The 13,632-nt window shown below is 40.5% G+C and overlaps 1 protein-coding gene across 1 annotated transcript in view; it reads left to right on the forward strand.

Annotated features, from left to right (window-relative positions):
- Positions 1-265: 265 nt before the first annotated feature.
- LOC110295811 (alpha-2-macroglobulin-like protein 1) overlaps positions 266-13,632 on the forward strand; it is a 41,609-nt gene continuing 28,242 nt past the window's right edge. Inside the window, exons 1-12 of the mRNA XM_085839860.1 lie at positions 266-436; positions 772-955; positions 1,420-1,576; positions 3,089-3,141; positions 3,720-3,740; positions 5,769-5,937; positions 6,568-6,652; positions 9,622-9,739; positions 10,772-10,883; positions 11,152-11,261; positions 11,599-11,757; positions 12,785-13,012. Coding sequence (XP_085695986.1) covers positions 372-436; positions 772-955; positions 1,420-1,576; positions 3,089-3,141; positions 3,720-3,740; positions 5,769-5,937; positions 6,568-6,652; positions 9,622-9,739; positions 10,772-10,883; positions 11,152-11,261; positions 11,599-11,757; positions 12,785-13,012 — 1,461 coding nt within the window. The 5' untranslated portion in view covers positions 266-371. The remainder of the gene's footprint in view (positions 437-771; positions 956-1,419; positions 1,577-3,088; positions 3,142-3,719; positions 3,741-5,768; positions 5,938-6,567; positions 6,653-9,621; positions 9,740-10,771; positions 10,884-11,151; positions 11,262-11,598; positions 11,758-12,784; positions 13,013-13,632) is intronic.

The following is a 13,632-nucleotide window of genomic DNA, read 5'->3' on the forward strand; positions in this document are numbered from 1 at the left end:
CGTCAGCCCTGTGTGGAGAATCAAAATCATAGGAACTCCTACGTGTCACCCAACTACTTTCTTTGTTTTTCTCTTCTTCCTGTCCGACTTGCACTGCCGACTCCAGCCAGGCCAGCATCCAGCGAACTTTAGCAGGAAGTTACACATAAACCGATACCCCCTGGCGAGGTAACCTGAGCGGTGATCTGAAGTGATCGCTCTCAGGATCCTTGCTCCAAAAGGTAATTGATCTTCCACTCTGTGAGACTATAAAAGCAACGACAGACTTAGAGCGGAAGGAGGGAAAGAAAGTGGGACGCCTAGGAAACTGGCCAGTGAGAGGAGGGAAAAGACAACTTCTTCTAAAGTCACCCTCCAGGCGCTGGGACAACATGGTGCCTACCATCTTGCTCAGTGCCCTCCTGCTCCATTTCTCTGATGTTGTGGCTTCAGAACCGTAAGGGAATTCTAATCTCTCCGTATCCAAGTACTGACAATATCATTTTGCTAAATGGATTCCATGTTAAAATCTAGCTGGTTCATTATTCTATTTCAACTACAGCAAGTGAGTGCTGGTCTGCCCTCTAAGGGTTGAGCAAATGCCAAATGGATACTATATTTTTAAGACACCACTGTGTGCATCCGGTTTATCATTATGCTGCCTCTTTAAAAAAAAAAAAAAAAAAAAAAAAAGCACAGTTTGGGGAAACCTTGAATACTCAAGTTGCTGTGTGTGGATGCAAACAAGTCTCTAGACTTGTTTGCCAAGTGTTGGCTGTTCTCTTTGTGCAGGCGATACATCCTGTGGGTTTCTTCCGTGGTACAGCGATTTTCCTCAGAAAAAGCCTGTCTTCATCTTTTAAACCTCAACGAATCTGTGTCCTTGAGCGTCACCCTAGAATATGATGGATCCAGAACTACTATTTTTGACCAGCGCGTGGACGAAGGGAACTTCTATGCTTGTGCAGATTTCAAAGTGAGGCATGCTTTCTTAAAGTTTCTTTTCAATAATAAATCTTAATTTTTGAGTGATTTGCAAAAGTCACTAGGGGGCGTATATGAAAATTTCAAGAGAAGCAAGAAACAAAGACAAAATTTTTAATGTGCAGCATATCTTGCCACTGTTGTTGGCAATTTTCTATGATAGGAAATGAGGCGATTGCTGTTTTACAGGGTGAACAAGTTTCACAGAGCCTAAAAGGGAAAGGAGGGCTAAAGGGTGGAGGGCTTTGGCTCAGGAAGACATGAAAAAAATAGACATCAGGAAGATATGAACCTGAGTCTATTAGAAAAGACTCTTCTACTGAGCTAAGCAATTGCAACAGGCGATCAGGGAGTCAGGGAGTCTTTGCTGGGAAGTGATGGGTTTGCAAGGCTTTGTCTGTCCCCCATCTAAGGAAGACACACAGCCTTCCCGTCTCTGCTCTTCTTCACAAACAGGTGTCTCAGATGTCCTCAGAGCAGTTGGCCTTTGTGGCATTACTTGTTCAGGGAAACACTCTTAAAATCTCTGAGACAAGATCTGTGGCCATCGCTACTGAGGAGAACGCCACTTTTGTGCAGACAGACATACCAGTCCATAAACCTGGAGACACAGGTAAGTTACTTTAAAAAAAAAAAAAAAAACACTTTCTCCAAGTTAATGTGTAAAATTGAGTAAAACTTGTCTTTAACATCACTGAGTGCTACATTCCCATAGTTCCTATAGCTATGAGACGGTGCTGTTAGAGCCGGGAGCTTGGGCATGGCTTCATAAGATTTTGTGTGTTCTTTGGTTGCACACAAATCCTACTGACAAGGCTGCATAGTACAGTGGTTACCAGAATGCAAAGTTATAATTGTTTGATCTAAACCAATGATCCATTACATACCCATTGGACAAGCTCATTAATTCTCCTTTTCAAGCCAATTATTCCATTCTTAAGGTAGAGATAATGAAAGTTTCTTTGAACTTTCAGAGAAGAAATGAGAGCCATTGTAAAAAAAGAAAAGAAAAGAAAATAGTGCCAATAACAGCAAAGACCTCACCAGCAACATTTATGAATTCTACTGTTCCATTTTTATGTCAATTGGTATAGCATGAGAAAGTCAGCCAAAGCCTTCTGCTTTCTTAACTATTGTTCTAAGCAGAATGTGTCATAAAGAATACCAAGCCATAATTCAAAGCCTCTTGCTTCAAAGCTTAGCTATGTTGACCAGTGATTGACTTTGGCAAGTAAATTCTGGTCCTTGAGATATAATTTCTTCATCTGTAAAATGAAAGGGCTAGAGATGAAAACACCTGTGCATTGTATCCTGATTCATATTGCATATGTATATCACTTTAAAAAAAAAGAAACAAAAGACTGAAATTAGAATTTATTTTGGCTTAAACAATAGACACATACTTCTGGCAGCTGAAGAAACTGCCGATATGAAAGTGCCGGGGATTGTTTCCTCCAAGGATTCTCTGCTGTACTCTGACTGATATGACTGTGTCTGGGGCAGGGGAATTCCTCCAAGGAGTCTGTACTGTACTCTAAACGGCCAGCTTATGTAGGCTTCTTTCCTTTTTCTTTTATAATTAACTTTAAGTCCGCTCACAAAGCAGTGCATTTCATTATTATGGTTTCACATTTAACATTGCAAAGATAATTTTTAAAGGGAGATTTTTACTTCCTGATATTCCCTTTTCTGCTCTTATTAAAATATTAGAATAAATTGTATATTTGAAAGAACCGATATCTTTTGTAGTTCTGCTAAAATAGCTTAATTTTGCTAGCATTGTTCTCAAGGAAAATTATACTTGTTCATTTCCATAAATGTCTGACATTTATGCTTCTATGGATAAGTCTGTCACTAATTCTGTTCCAAGCTATCTCAGTCTATGTCTGATAGGGTAAAAGCTTCTAAGGGCAGCATTGGGGACAACAAGAATCATTAAGAGAGGAATAATAAATACAAATTGAGATCCCCCAATGGACTCCTAACCTGAAAAGCTGAAATCAGAGCTAGAGGAAAAGGAGTGTGATGGGCGAGCAATTACTTATGTCTATATCTTAAAGCAATCATCGCCATAAGGTGGGGATCACAAGAAACCCACTTTACAGCAGTGTCCCCTTTTCCTTAGTTCACTTTCGCGTTGTGACACTGAACATCTGGCTGAAGCCTGTCGATGACTTGGTGAGTTCATAACTGCTAAAGGTACAGTGAGATCAAACATGTTCATCAAGTCCATTGCTGTACAGAGCACCTTCCAGGAACGCAAGTCAGCAAACCTCAGACACTGGCATACCCAGGCTTATTCCTGTACCATTCACGATAGCCAAGGCGTGAAACCAGCCTAGGTGTCCATCGGCAGATAGATGGATAAGGCAGCTGTGGTGTATAGGCGTGTGGGGTTCTATTTGACTATAAAGAATGAAATCATGGCAGTTGCAGAAAAATGAATGGAACTAGAGGTCGTAGTAATTAGATCAATTTAGCCAAAATCAAAAGATAAATGTCATGTATTCTTTCATATTCAGGATTACAACACACACACACACAAGGACAGGTGGGGTGGACAGCAGAGGGTAATGTGAAGTGAACCCGATCGTGATACAATGATATATATGTATGAAAATATGATAACAAAGACTATTGTTTTATACACTAGCTAAAAGAATTGATTAAAAAATAAATCTTGGAACTGATACTATTTGGCAAAAAAAAAAGTTTCACTAAAGTATTTATCTGCTTTTTTTCTTTCTTTCTTTCAGTATCCCTTGATCACCGTTCAGGTAAGACATCTACTTCCATATCCAGTTAAAAAACATTCAGATTGGGGTGTTTCCAATTTTCAGTTTTATATAGCTGAAAATTAAGATGATTAAAACAAACAGAAAAGAAATCTGCATCTGAAGATGGTTAGAAGTATGATTAAAATGTAATTTTGAAAACTCCGAAGATACCTAGGAATGCTGATTTCTAAGAAGAATGTGCTGAGATTCGCAAAGTACAGGCTTGTCTGGTTTTCCCACTGTGTGTTATAATTGTAAATCATACCATTCTGCATCAAATCAAATGCTTTTGTTAGTTTCTCAATTAGATATCTTACACTTACCATTTAATTGGTTGTAATTACAGCTTCTTTGTAAATAACAACAGATCTCAGCACCCGTAGTTTTGTCTCTGTATACAGTGTAGGCTACCATTATTTGCTAATCCTAGGGGTATGGGATCTAGACTCGTAATTCACAGTAAATGGGCAAACACAAGATACTCACTCATAAACTTCCCATTGTCCTGCCTACTATGTGGGTGCTTTAAGCTTTTCATTTGAGTAATGAACTTAAAGTGCCATGAAATTCAGGTTAGCAGTCTCACATTCTCTGCGTTACCCAATCGTTTGTTTTCACACCTGACCCAGGTAACGCTGTGTTCTACAGAAAGAAACACAGTAAAAGTTCACCCTTCACAAGTCACAGAGTGTCCGTGTGGGCGCACTGAACAGCACCAGTGCTACAGAGTGGGGCGTTTTAGCTTCAGTGTGTGTAAAATCTGGCTCTTTCGGGAAGAATGTATTCTGCCCTGTGACATCCACTCGCACCTAAGCCAGCGTGGGGTTGGTCTCATGGGCGGCCTAACAGAATGGAGGTCCAGGATTTTCAGTTTTCTAAACATTATAGGAGAGGAAAACAAACCACTAAACGTTTTGAAATGTTAGTAACAATTTTGTTCCCTTACATAATCTGTTAAACAAGATCTTTTGAATCAAATCTTTTAAACATCTCTTTACCCAGAGTTTGGAAAGTGTAAAATATTTATTAAAGTGAACTGTGGGTGTGGGGTTTGTGTGGCTGAGAACAAATAAAGGTTGTGTTCTGACAACTATGCCTGCTTTTTTAAAAATCCCAGAAATTAGGGCTGGTGAGATGGCTCAGTTGGTAAGAGCACCCGACTGCTCTTCCGAAGGTCCGGAGTTCAAATCCCAGTAACCACATGGCTCATAACCATCCATAATGAGATCTGACTCCCTCTTCTGGAGTTTCTGAAGACAGCTGCTGCAGTGTACTTACATATAATAAATAAATCTTTAAAAAAAAAAAAAAAGAAAAATCCCAGAAATTTCACTTAGGTACTACTGCATAAGCCGTGACCAACATAGAAAAGGACCACGTGGAAATCTGTGGCAATTTTTAACTAATTAAATAATGTATTGATTTAATTGCATCACGCACGGGTGCATGAGTGTTTTCCCTCCCGTGTATATTTGTACCATATGCATGCAGTGCCTGCAGAGACCAGAAGAGAGCGTCAGATCCCTGAGAACTGGAGTTGCATATGGTTGTGAGCCACAACAAGGTGCAGAGAATAGAACCTACGTCTTCTAGAAGAGCAACAGGTGCTCTTAACCACCGAGCCATCTCTCCAGCCCCACTGTGACAATCATTTTAAATGTTTGTTAGAATGAGTGTTCTCTTATATACTCACTGGTATGAGTCCACTCTGCTTTGGGGAGCACTATTCTGGACTAATTATGTTGAATTTTTAGTTCTTTGATTATACTACAGTAGCTCTGGAAAGATAAAAAACCAAAGGTATCAGTTATAAATTATTTTTCATATGAAGATTAGTTTTAAGAAAAATATCGATTGAATTTGATTATGTTGCAGTAGTTATATTGTTTCAATGACTGAGGTCATTAGTTAAGCATTAGAGTGGTTCGCTCTTTACTTCCAGTAACTATGGAGAGCACCCAGGATAAAAAGGAAAGGGAAATTTTCACCCACAACCTCTGACTGTCCTTCTTCATTCACTGTTTCAAGGATCCTCAAAGCAATGTGATTTTTCAGTGGATCAACGTGACCACTTTCAGAAACATTACCCAGCTCTCCTTCCAACTGACGCCGGAACCAATATTGGGGGATTACACAATCATCATAAAAACACAATCGGGAATGACGGTGATGGATCATTTCACCGTTAACCGAGATGGTAACCAAGTACTGTTCTTGATTCTCCTACACACAAGTTCAAAGCAACAGAACACAACGGTTTAGACACAGGCATAGGAACTGAGCTCAGGCTGGGTCTCTGCTGTTTGCCCTTCTGCTCCATCCTGGGTCCTCTCTATGCCTCATTCTGGGGCCCAGGTCTTACTCTGATCCTTGCTCACCCCTCCCCTCACCTAAGAAATAGTTCTCATTCTCTGAAATTCAGGTACTCTCCTAGAAAGGACCTAAGAGATTAAAACATAACAATGGGTGATATTTTTTTTGGTTAAATAAATAAGTATGCCAACTACCACCACCATCAACAACACCACCATCAACACCACCACCATCAATACCACCACCATCAACACCACCACCATCAACACCACCACCATCAATACCACCACCATCAACACCACCACCATCAACACCACCACCCTCAACACCAAAAGAAACAGAACAAACTGACCTTTAATGAGGCACGCCTTCACAAACCCCAGGGTGCTCACTGGCTGGGGACATGGGAGGCAAGCAGCTTGCATGGAAACAGTTTGCTATAGTTCCTATAGCATTGCTCTCCAGCTTTGTTAGCTGAAGTGTGGTTTGTTTTGTTTGTTTGTTTTTTTTTCAGTATTGCCCAAATTTGAAGTCGAGCTCACTGCACCAGAGACAATAACCATTGCGGACAATCAATTTCAAATGGTTACATGTGCAAAGTAAGTGTTGATTCATTTATCCTTAAACTTAACTATAAAACTTCATTGATTTATCTTAGAAATTTTAAATGTTTGAAAACTATAAAGGAAAACATAGAAACGAAACTCCAGTGCATTCTACCAATCGCTAACACATTATAGCTGACTACCCCCTCCTACTTTGTGAAAAAATTTTCTCTGGTTTTATTTATTCTTTTCTACCCATTCTCCAATATTTAAAAACATTTGTCTTCATTTTTTTAGCCTTTCTATCTATTCTAATTCCTTACCTTGAAAGTATATCTTATAGGAAAATAACAATTTTACTTATTGTTCTACTATATAGCATGTAATCTATTACATTGTGTTTCTAGTAATTAGTACATTTGTAGCAGCTATCTTCTGTAAAACTGTATAGTAGCCTGATTTAGAACTGGACTGCTTACTTAAGAAACATTTCCCTTAAGGGAATTACCAAGTCGAAACATAGAATATTCTTTTAGTCTTTTAAATGCCACATTGCTCTCCTAACGCCAGAAACTGTTTTGAAAGGACTGGCTTCATTGACTCTTTACCATCCTTGAGTGTTCTCACTTAAAAAAAAAGAAAAAAAGAAAAAGAGCTATCAAAATTTCATGGAAATAAAGAAGTTTATAATTTACTTTGAATTTATTTGAGTCCCTTAGTATAAAAACATCCAATCTGATCTTAGGAACACTTAGCTTCTATTTGGGAGATTATTTCTGATGCCCTTTATCCTTCTGTGATATCTCTCCTAGAATGTGTGACAATTTTTAAAAGATGATATTTATTAGGTGACAGCTACAAAAATTATTCCCATGATGTCATGAGATATTAGCTATTATCATCTCAGTTTTACAGAGAAAGAGTAAGTACAGGGATGACATCAGGCTTGCGGGTCTTCTGATGAGTGGACATACTTGGGCAGTTTGGTGCTGTTCTTTGAACAAACACCTAGTGAGAATTGTTGGATGCTTTAACAGATAACATAAAAACATTAACCTTTGAATATTTTCTAATATATTGAAGCTTTAGTCTGTAAAGGGCTACCTAGTAAAAATGTGACCGGGAGTGGGGACTCTTCATGATCTCCCCAGAGAATCTTGGGATCAGTCTGTCTCTCTCAGGGAAAGATCAGACATTACTCTGAGTTTCAGTGCAAAGCAGCTGAATGTGATTAATATATGTGAGATCATAGAAAATCTGTGCTAAAAATGCTGGGATAAATAATATAAAGTTGAAGAAATCCAAGATCCTAAACTGGTTTCATTAGAAAACCCTTCTAACAAACCAAGCACTTACATTATCATTAATATCCACAATTTATTCACCTGCCCAGTTAAATGCAAAAAAAAGCAAAACAACAACAACAACAAAACAACCTGCAACTGAACAGTGGAGAGCCCACTCTCTTTTCTTAGGATATCCTGAAAACACATGCAGACCAAATGCTAGCACAGGGTTGGCAGCTTCTTAATATTATTTGGGATTATAATCTTCTATTCTGACTTCTTGAAAGAAGTCAGAGTCCTGGCTGGAGAGATGGCTCAGTGCGTACGAGCACTGGCTGCTTCTTCCAGAGGATCCCTAGTTTAATTCCCAGCACCTACATGATAGCCCTTGACCATCCACAAGGGGATCCGATGCCCACTTCTGGTATTCAGGTGTACATGCAGACAGAGCAGTTATACATAAATATGTAATGTCAGTAGTTCTGATGAAGTCTGTGTGTCTGTCAGTTCCAACCACCGAGGTGAAAAATGCTAGGTCAGCTGCCCACAATTTATTTTGGGACCTGGCAAGCCAGATTATGTCAGCAGTCTCAGGAATGAATAGGCTTTTAAGAATGAAGAAAGAATATTAGCTCACACGTAAGTAATAATAACAATAAAAACAACAATAATAATTATCATCTACTAAAAGTCACTCAAATCACAACAATGAGAATGACATTCTGTCCCAAACAAAGACAGTAACCTACACGCTCCAAAGACGTATGTTAACCTTTAAAGAATACTAGTTAATAAACGAAGGGCAGAAGAATAGCCATTGGGAATAACACTGTTACCCAGCATTGATCCAGCCTCTATTTCATCAAAGCCCATAGATGGTTTCAGTGATGTAGGCTTGGTTGAAATCTCACAAGCACAGAGCACATTAGCAGGATGGATGGAACAAACATGGCAGAAGTGGATCTGACTTTGACCTTCACTTCCCTAAAACACAATGTGGAGAAGTGAGTTGCTTCTTCTCAGTATTGTAATCAAAAATTACTAGGGGAAAAAATGAGTTAAATCTTGCATTAAACGTATGACCAGCAGAAGCGCTGCACAGTTATTGAAAAGGCATTGTAATCCGCAAACTTAAAACACTCAGCTTCATTATACACAAAGTCAAAATAATCCTCAAATTATAAAAACAAGCAAACAAAAAAACATAATGCCTGGTTTTGCCTTTGAACTTTAAGAAAAAAATTGTGTTGTGCTTTAGCGGGAAATAAGCTGTTAATGCGATGTTGACTCGTACACTCTTGGTGCCAACGGATCTAATATGTTTATATGTTAGATGGTGGTAAAATAAGAATAGTGTTTAAAATACTGACTTCAATATCCAGAATCATCAAGTTTTGCCTATGTTTATATGCATTTACTAATGAAACCAGCCCATTTCCTAATACTTGTAACAAATTGGATATATTTTAATTTTTTGCTCATTTATTATATAATGATATATTAGATCATCTAAAATTGAATGAAACTGTCAACGTATTTGTTTGTTTTTTAAACTAGCCAGATCCTCTTCATAAATTACATGTCTAATTTCACCCGAATTCTATGAGAGAAAATAGCCCTATAGCTAGTTAGGTAGAAACACCTGGTTTCAAGGCTTCATATATGATTTCTGGGGAGGTCAGTAAGGGTCACTATGATGCTGCCCACTTGTAACCACAATGCTCCTTTTCCCACCAGGTACACACATGGCCAGCCTGTACAGGGAAAAGCCCAGATAAAAGTGTGCAGAGAGCTCTTCTCCCCGGGGCATTGTGAGAGCAACGACAATGAAATCTGTGAGCAGTTCACTGTGCAGGTGTGGACTATGGGCTTACCGGGGGGGGGGGGGGGGGGACACGACCTCCTCCTAGGGATTTAATGCCACTTATAAATAGGACGGACAGCACTTTCACTGTGTGGCTAGTGGGGTGTGAGAGCTAAGTCAGGTGAGGAACATGAAGATAATACAAAGTTTAACATAGTTCCTTGGCTTCTGGGTGCTTTTGCCTGCAGGATTTTAGACCTGCAAAGTTGCTCATCGGCTGCCCTATGCTCTGTACTATCTGGGTGGTCTCCACAGTCTTTCCTCAGGCAGTTCATTCGGAAACACCGCAACCCAGAATGTTCTGTGTTCGTTGTTCCAGACTTCCGGTCTCCTTCATTCTAAATCCCAGTTATGAAAAGCTGGCCTATTCTGCTGGGCTTTGTCTTTATGAATAGTTTTTCTGCATGTCTGTAAGTCATTGGTTCTAATTTTATCTCTTTAATTCTTTTTTAAGAGTTTTTAAAAATTAATTTGCATATATATGCCTACATGATGGGTGTAATTGTACTGCCTAGAGCAAGTGATAGCTTCAAAGGTCAAATGAACGAATGTATCTTTCCAAAGTTTAACATTTGAAGTTAGTACCTATTTCTTATTTTAAAAATATAACTAAATTTACAGTTTTCTAGTTACTACTGTAAGCAGTGAAAATGTACATTTTCCCCTATTTCAAATAGCAGACATTAGCAGCTGCTGACGTGGACATGCGTCATCTGAAGAGTGTCAGTCTGTCTGTTGTTAGTGTTTCTCCAGAGGGTTAATTTCTTATTCTCAGGATATCATTAACTTTATTCTCGTCTTCTAACTATTTCACACCTACGTTACTCCAGGAGACTGTCCTTGAACCCTTAAAGCACAGATATCCCCTTCTCTTGATGTACTCGCAGCTGGTCTCCCTGATTTAACTCTTTGTCCATTTCGGTGAGACAGACCTCAGTACACGGGGTGGAAGGCACCCATACTAAAGTTCCATGAGACTCTTGGGTCCTTAACATTTTCATTCCACCTCTGCTTATTTTTCAGCTGAAAGATGGCTGTGCTTCTCACATTATCAACACAAAAGTCTTCCAGTTGTACCGCTCTGGATTGTTCATGACCTTGAATGTTAACGCAGTAGTTACGGAGTCTGGAACAGGTACGGTTGTATCTTACGGACAACTTCCTACCACTGAGAGGGGGAAAATCTGAAGTTAGTGGCACCAATTGTTAATTATGAATTAGCTGTCCCTCACAATGGTAAAAGAAACATCTTTAAAGGTGGCTTTTTGTGGGGGAGTGGAGGGATTGAATCCGAGTCCTCACATATCCTTAGGATGCCACTAGGATGCATGCCCCGCCCTGGGGGTGTCTGTTCAAATGATTCATTTCTTCCTGATGCTGCTCTGTTTCACCATTTCTTACAGGTGTGCAGATGAGTAAAACACACTCCGTTTTTATCACTTCCGTGCTTGGCACTGTCAGCTTCGAGAACATGGACTCTTTCTACAGGAGAGGGATCACTTATTTTGGAACTGTAGGTTTGCCTGGTACTTTTCAAGGAACTTCTTTGGGTTTTTTCTCTGTTCACAATATTATCCCTTGAAAATTTCCAGGCACTTTGATTGTAGGCTTACAATCCATCTCTAATATCACTATGTCTGCTATGCTTGGAAAGTTCCAGGGCTAAAAGAAACCAATGTATTAAAACAGCAGCTTCTGCTCCAAGTATAAGCACATCTGCCCGAGCAGCAGAATGGATATTTCTATTCACCGAGATTTCTGTTAAGTGACTGCTATCATGGATGAAAATTACCTTGTAGAAATGTGTAGTTTCGTGTCCTAAGAATATTAACGCTTCTGCTTTTGCACAGCTTAAATTTTCTGGACCCAATAACACACCACTTGTGGACAAGCTTTTGCAACTGGAACTCGACGGCAAACCTGTAGGAAATTACACCACAGATGAGAACGGGGAAGCTCAATTTTCCATTAACACTTCAGAGATATTCGGTGCACAGATCAGCTTGAAGGTAAGGCATCCAAGGGCTGGCAGAGAATGTCAAGAATCCCACAGAGGCCCCAATGCTAGGGACTCGGAGCATAGAAGGCTCTTAGACAGTAGCATTTTTTTTTTTTCTGAGACTCGCTTGCCTATTCAGTACTCACTGAGAGCAGAGTTCAGAAGGCGAGATGCATGCCGGGAGATGGTGGCGCACGCCTTTAATCCCAGCAGTTGGGAGGCAGAGGCAGGCAGATTTCTGAGTTCCAGGTCAGCCTGGTCTACAGAGTGAGTTCCAGGACAGCTAGGGCTACACAGAGAAACCCTGTCTCAAAAAAACAAAACAAAACAAAACCAAAACAGAAGGCAAGATGCTACCACTCTCTCTCACAGAGACTGTGGTGACCAGTATGTCTTCTGTGGAAGTAGAAGTAGCATGTAAGAAAATCTGGCCTCCTCCCTTACATCATCACCCTGTGCAGAGAGAGGGAGATGCGATTCATTTTCTGAACCTTCCGCAGAAGTTTGCAGTTAAACAGTTTGTCATGGCTTGTGTGCAAATACAGAACTTACATCTAATTCTCTGACTGTAATTAAAAGTGAAGATCCAAAGCACGCCTGTAATTCTAACACTCAAGATGCTGAGACAGGAGGACCTTGAGCTACAGGTCACACTGGGATGCATAACCAATCATCCCCCTCACACACACCCCAGCACACACACACAAAGTAAAAACAAACATAGCAAGTCACTGTCAGTCCAGTGGGACAGTCACATAACCGCGGTCATTAGTTATATATAAGAAAGAGAGAATGGTATTATTATCTCATTTTGTACAAATCAGTTCTCTCCTTCCCACCCCCATGGTCCCAAGAATAAAACTTGGGTGGCGAGGCTTGGTGGCAAGTGCCCTCACCTGTCACCAGCCTCCACAATAACAGCTGTGAGCGAGGTTCCTTCCTGGTTGGGTGAGATGACAACCCTTGTGTCCAGTAGCATTTCCTGTCTTGGAGACGCCCATTGTTCTAAAGCCTTTCCTTTTCTTCTGTCCTGCCAGGCCGTCTACGTCCGACCTAGAAGCTGCCATCGCTCCAGCTGGCTGTCCCCTGAGTATTTGGATGCTTACTTCTCGGCCTCGCGCTTTTACTCCCAGACCAGCAGCTTCGTGAAGATCATTCTCGAGCCCAAGCAGCTCCCGTGCGATCAAGAGAAGATGCTCTCAGTGCTTTACTCCCTAAACCCCGAGGCCTACAAGGAGGCCTCAGATGTGACCTTCTTCTATTTGGTAAGTTTCAGTAGGTGGCTCTGCCTAATCAGCACAGCACAGCTTAGGAGGTGTCATCTGTCAGACCTGGTCAATCTGAGTGAGCTCCACCTACTCACTTCACTGGCGAATACTCCTGGCACCGTGAAGAACATAAGAACAAGCTTGCAAAGTGATCCCAGGCAATCTGAGTTCCCCTCAGACGGAGACACTCGCTTCTTCAATCATTCCGTTGTACTTCACATCGAATGTTTATGACCAGGTGTGAAGGGTTAACTAACATGGAAAGCTCAAAAGGATGAGCAGAAAAGGTATCTGTTCTCATCCCCTCTCATCAAGGCTTCTGGGAGAGTGAAAACAGGCTTGGAAATTAAGCCGTTCCTACTTCCATCCCTCCACTCTCTTCTAGTACGCACGCACCACATATGTCCACTTTGAACATGTTGTTCAGACGCTCTAAGCTCTGGTCTTCTCAGCTGTATATTCCTAACTGGAAACATTAGTGGAATCAATTAGACTCACCACACTGGAAAGGGAAGTAGGCCCGGGGCACTGTTAGAGTTCCGTGCCTATTGAGTCCTGTAGTCAGCTTTATGGACATTCCATTTCACAGCATGGACCGGAGGCAAATGGGTAGATAA

This window comes from Mus caroli, unplaced genomic scaffold (assembly GCF_978045245.1).
Source record: "Mus caroli unplaced genomic scaffold, Mus_caroli_1 scaffold_7, whole genome shotgun sequence".
Taxonomy (NCBI): Eukaryota; Metazoa; Chordata; class Mammalia; order Rodentia; family Muridae; genus Mus; species Mus caroli.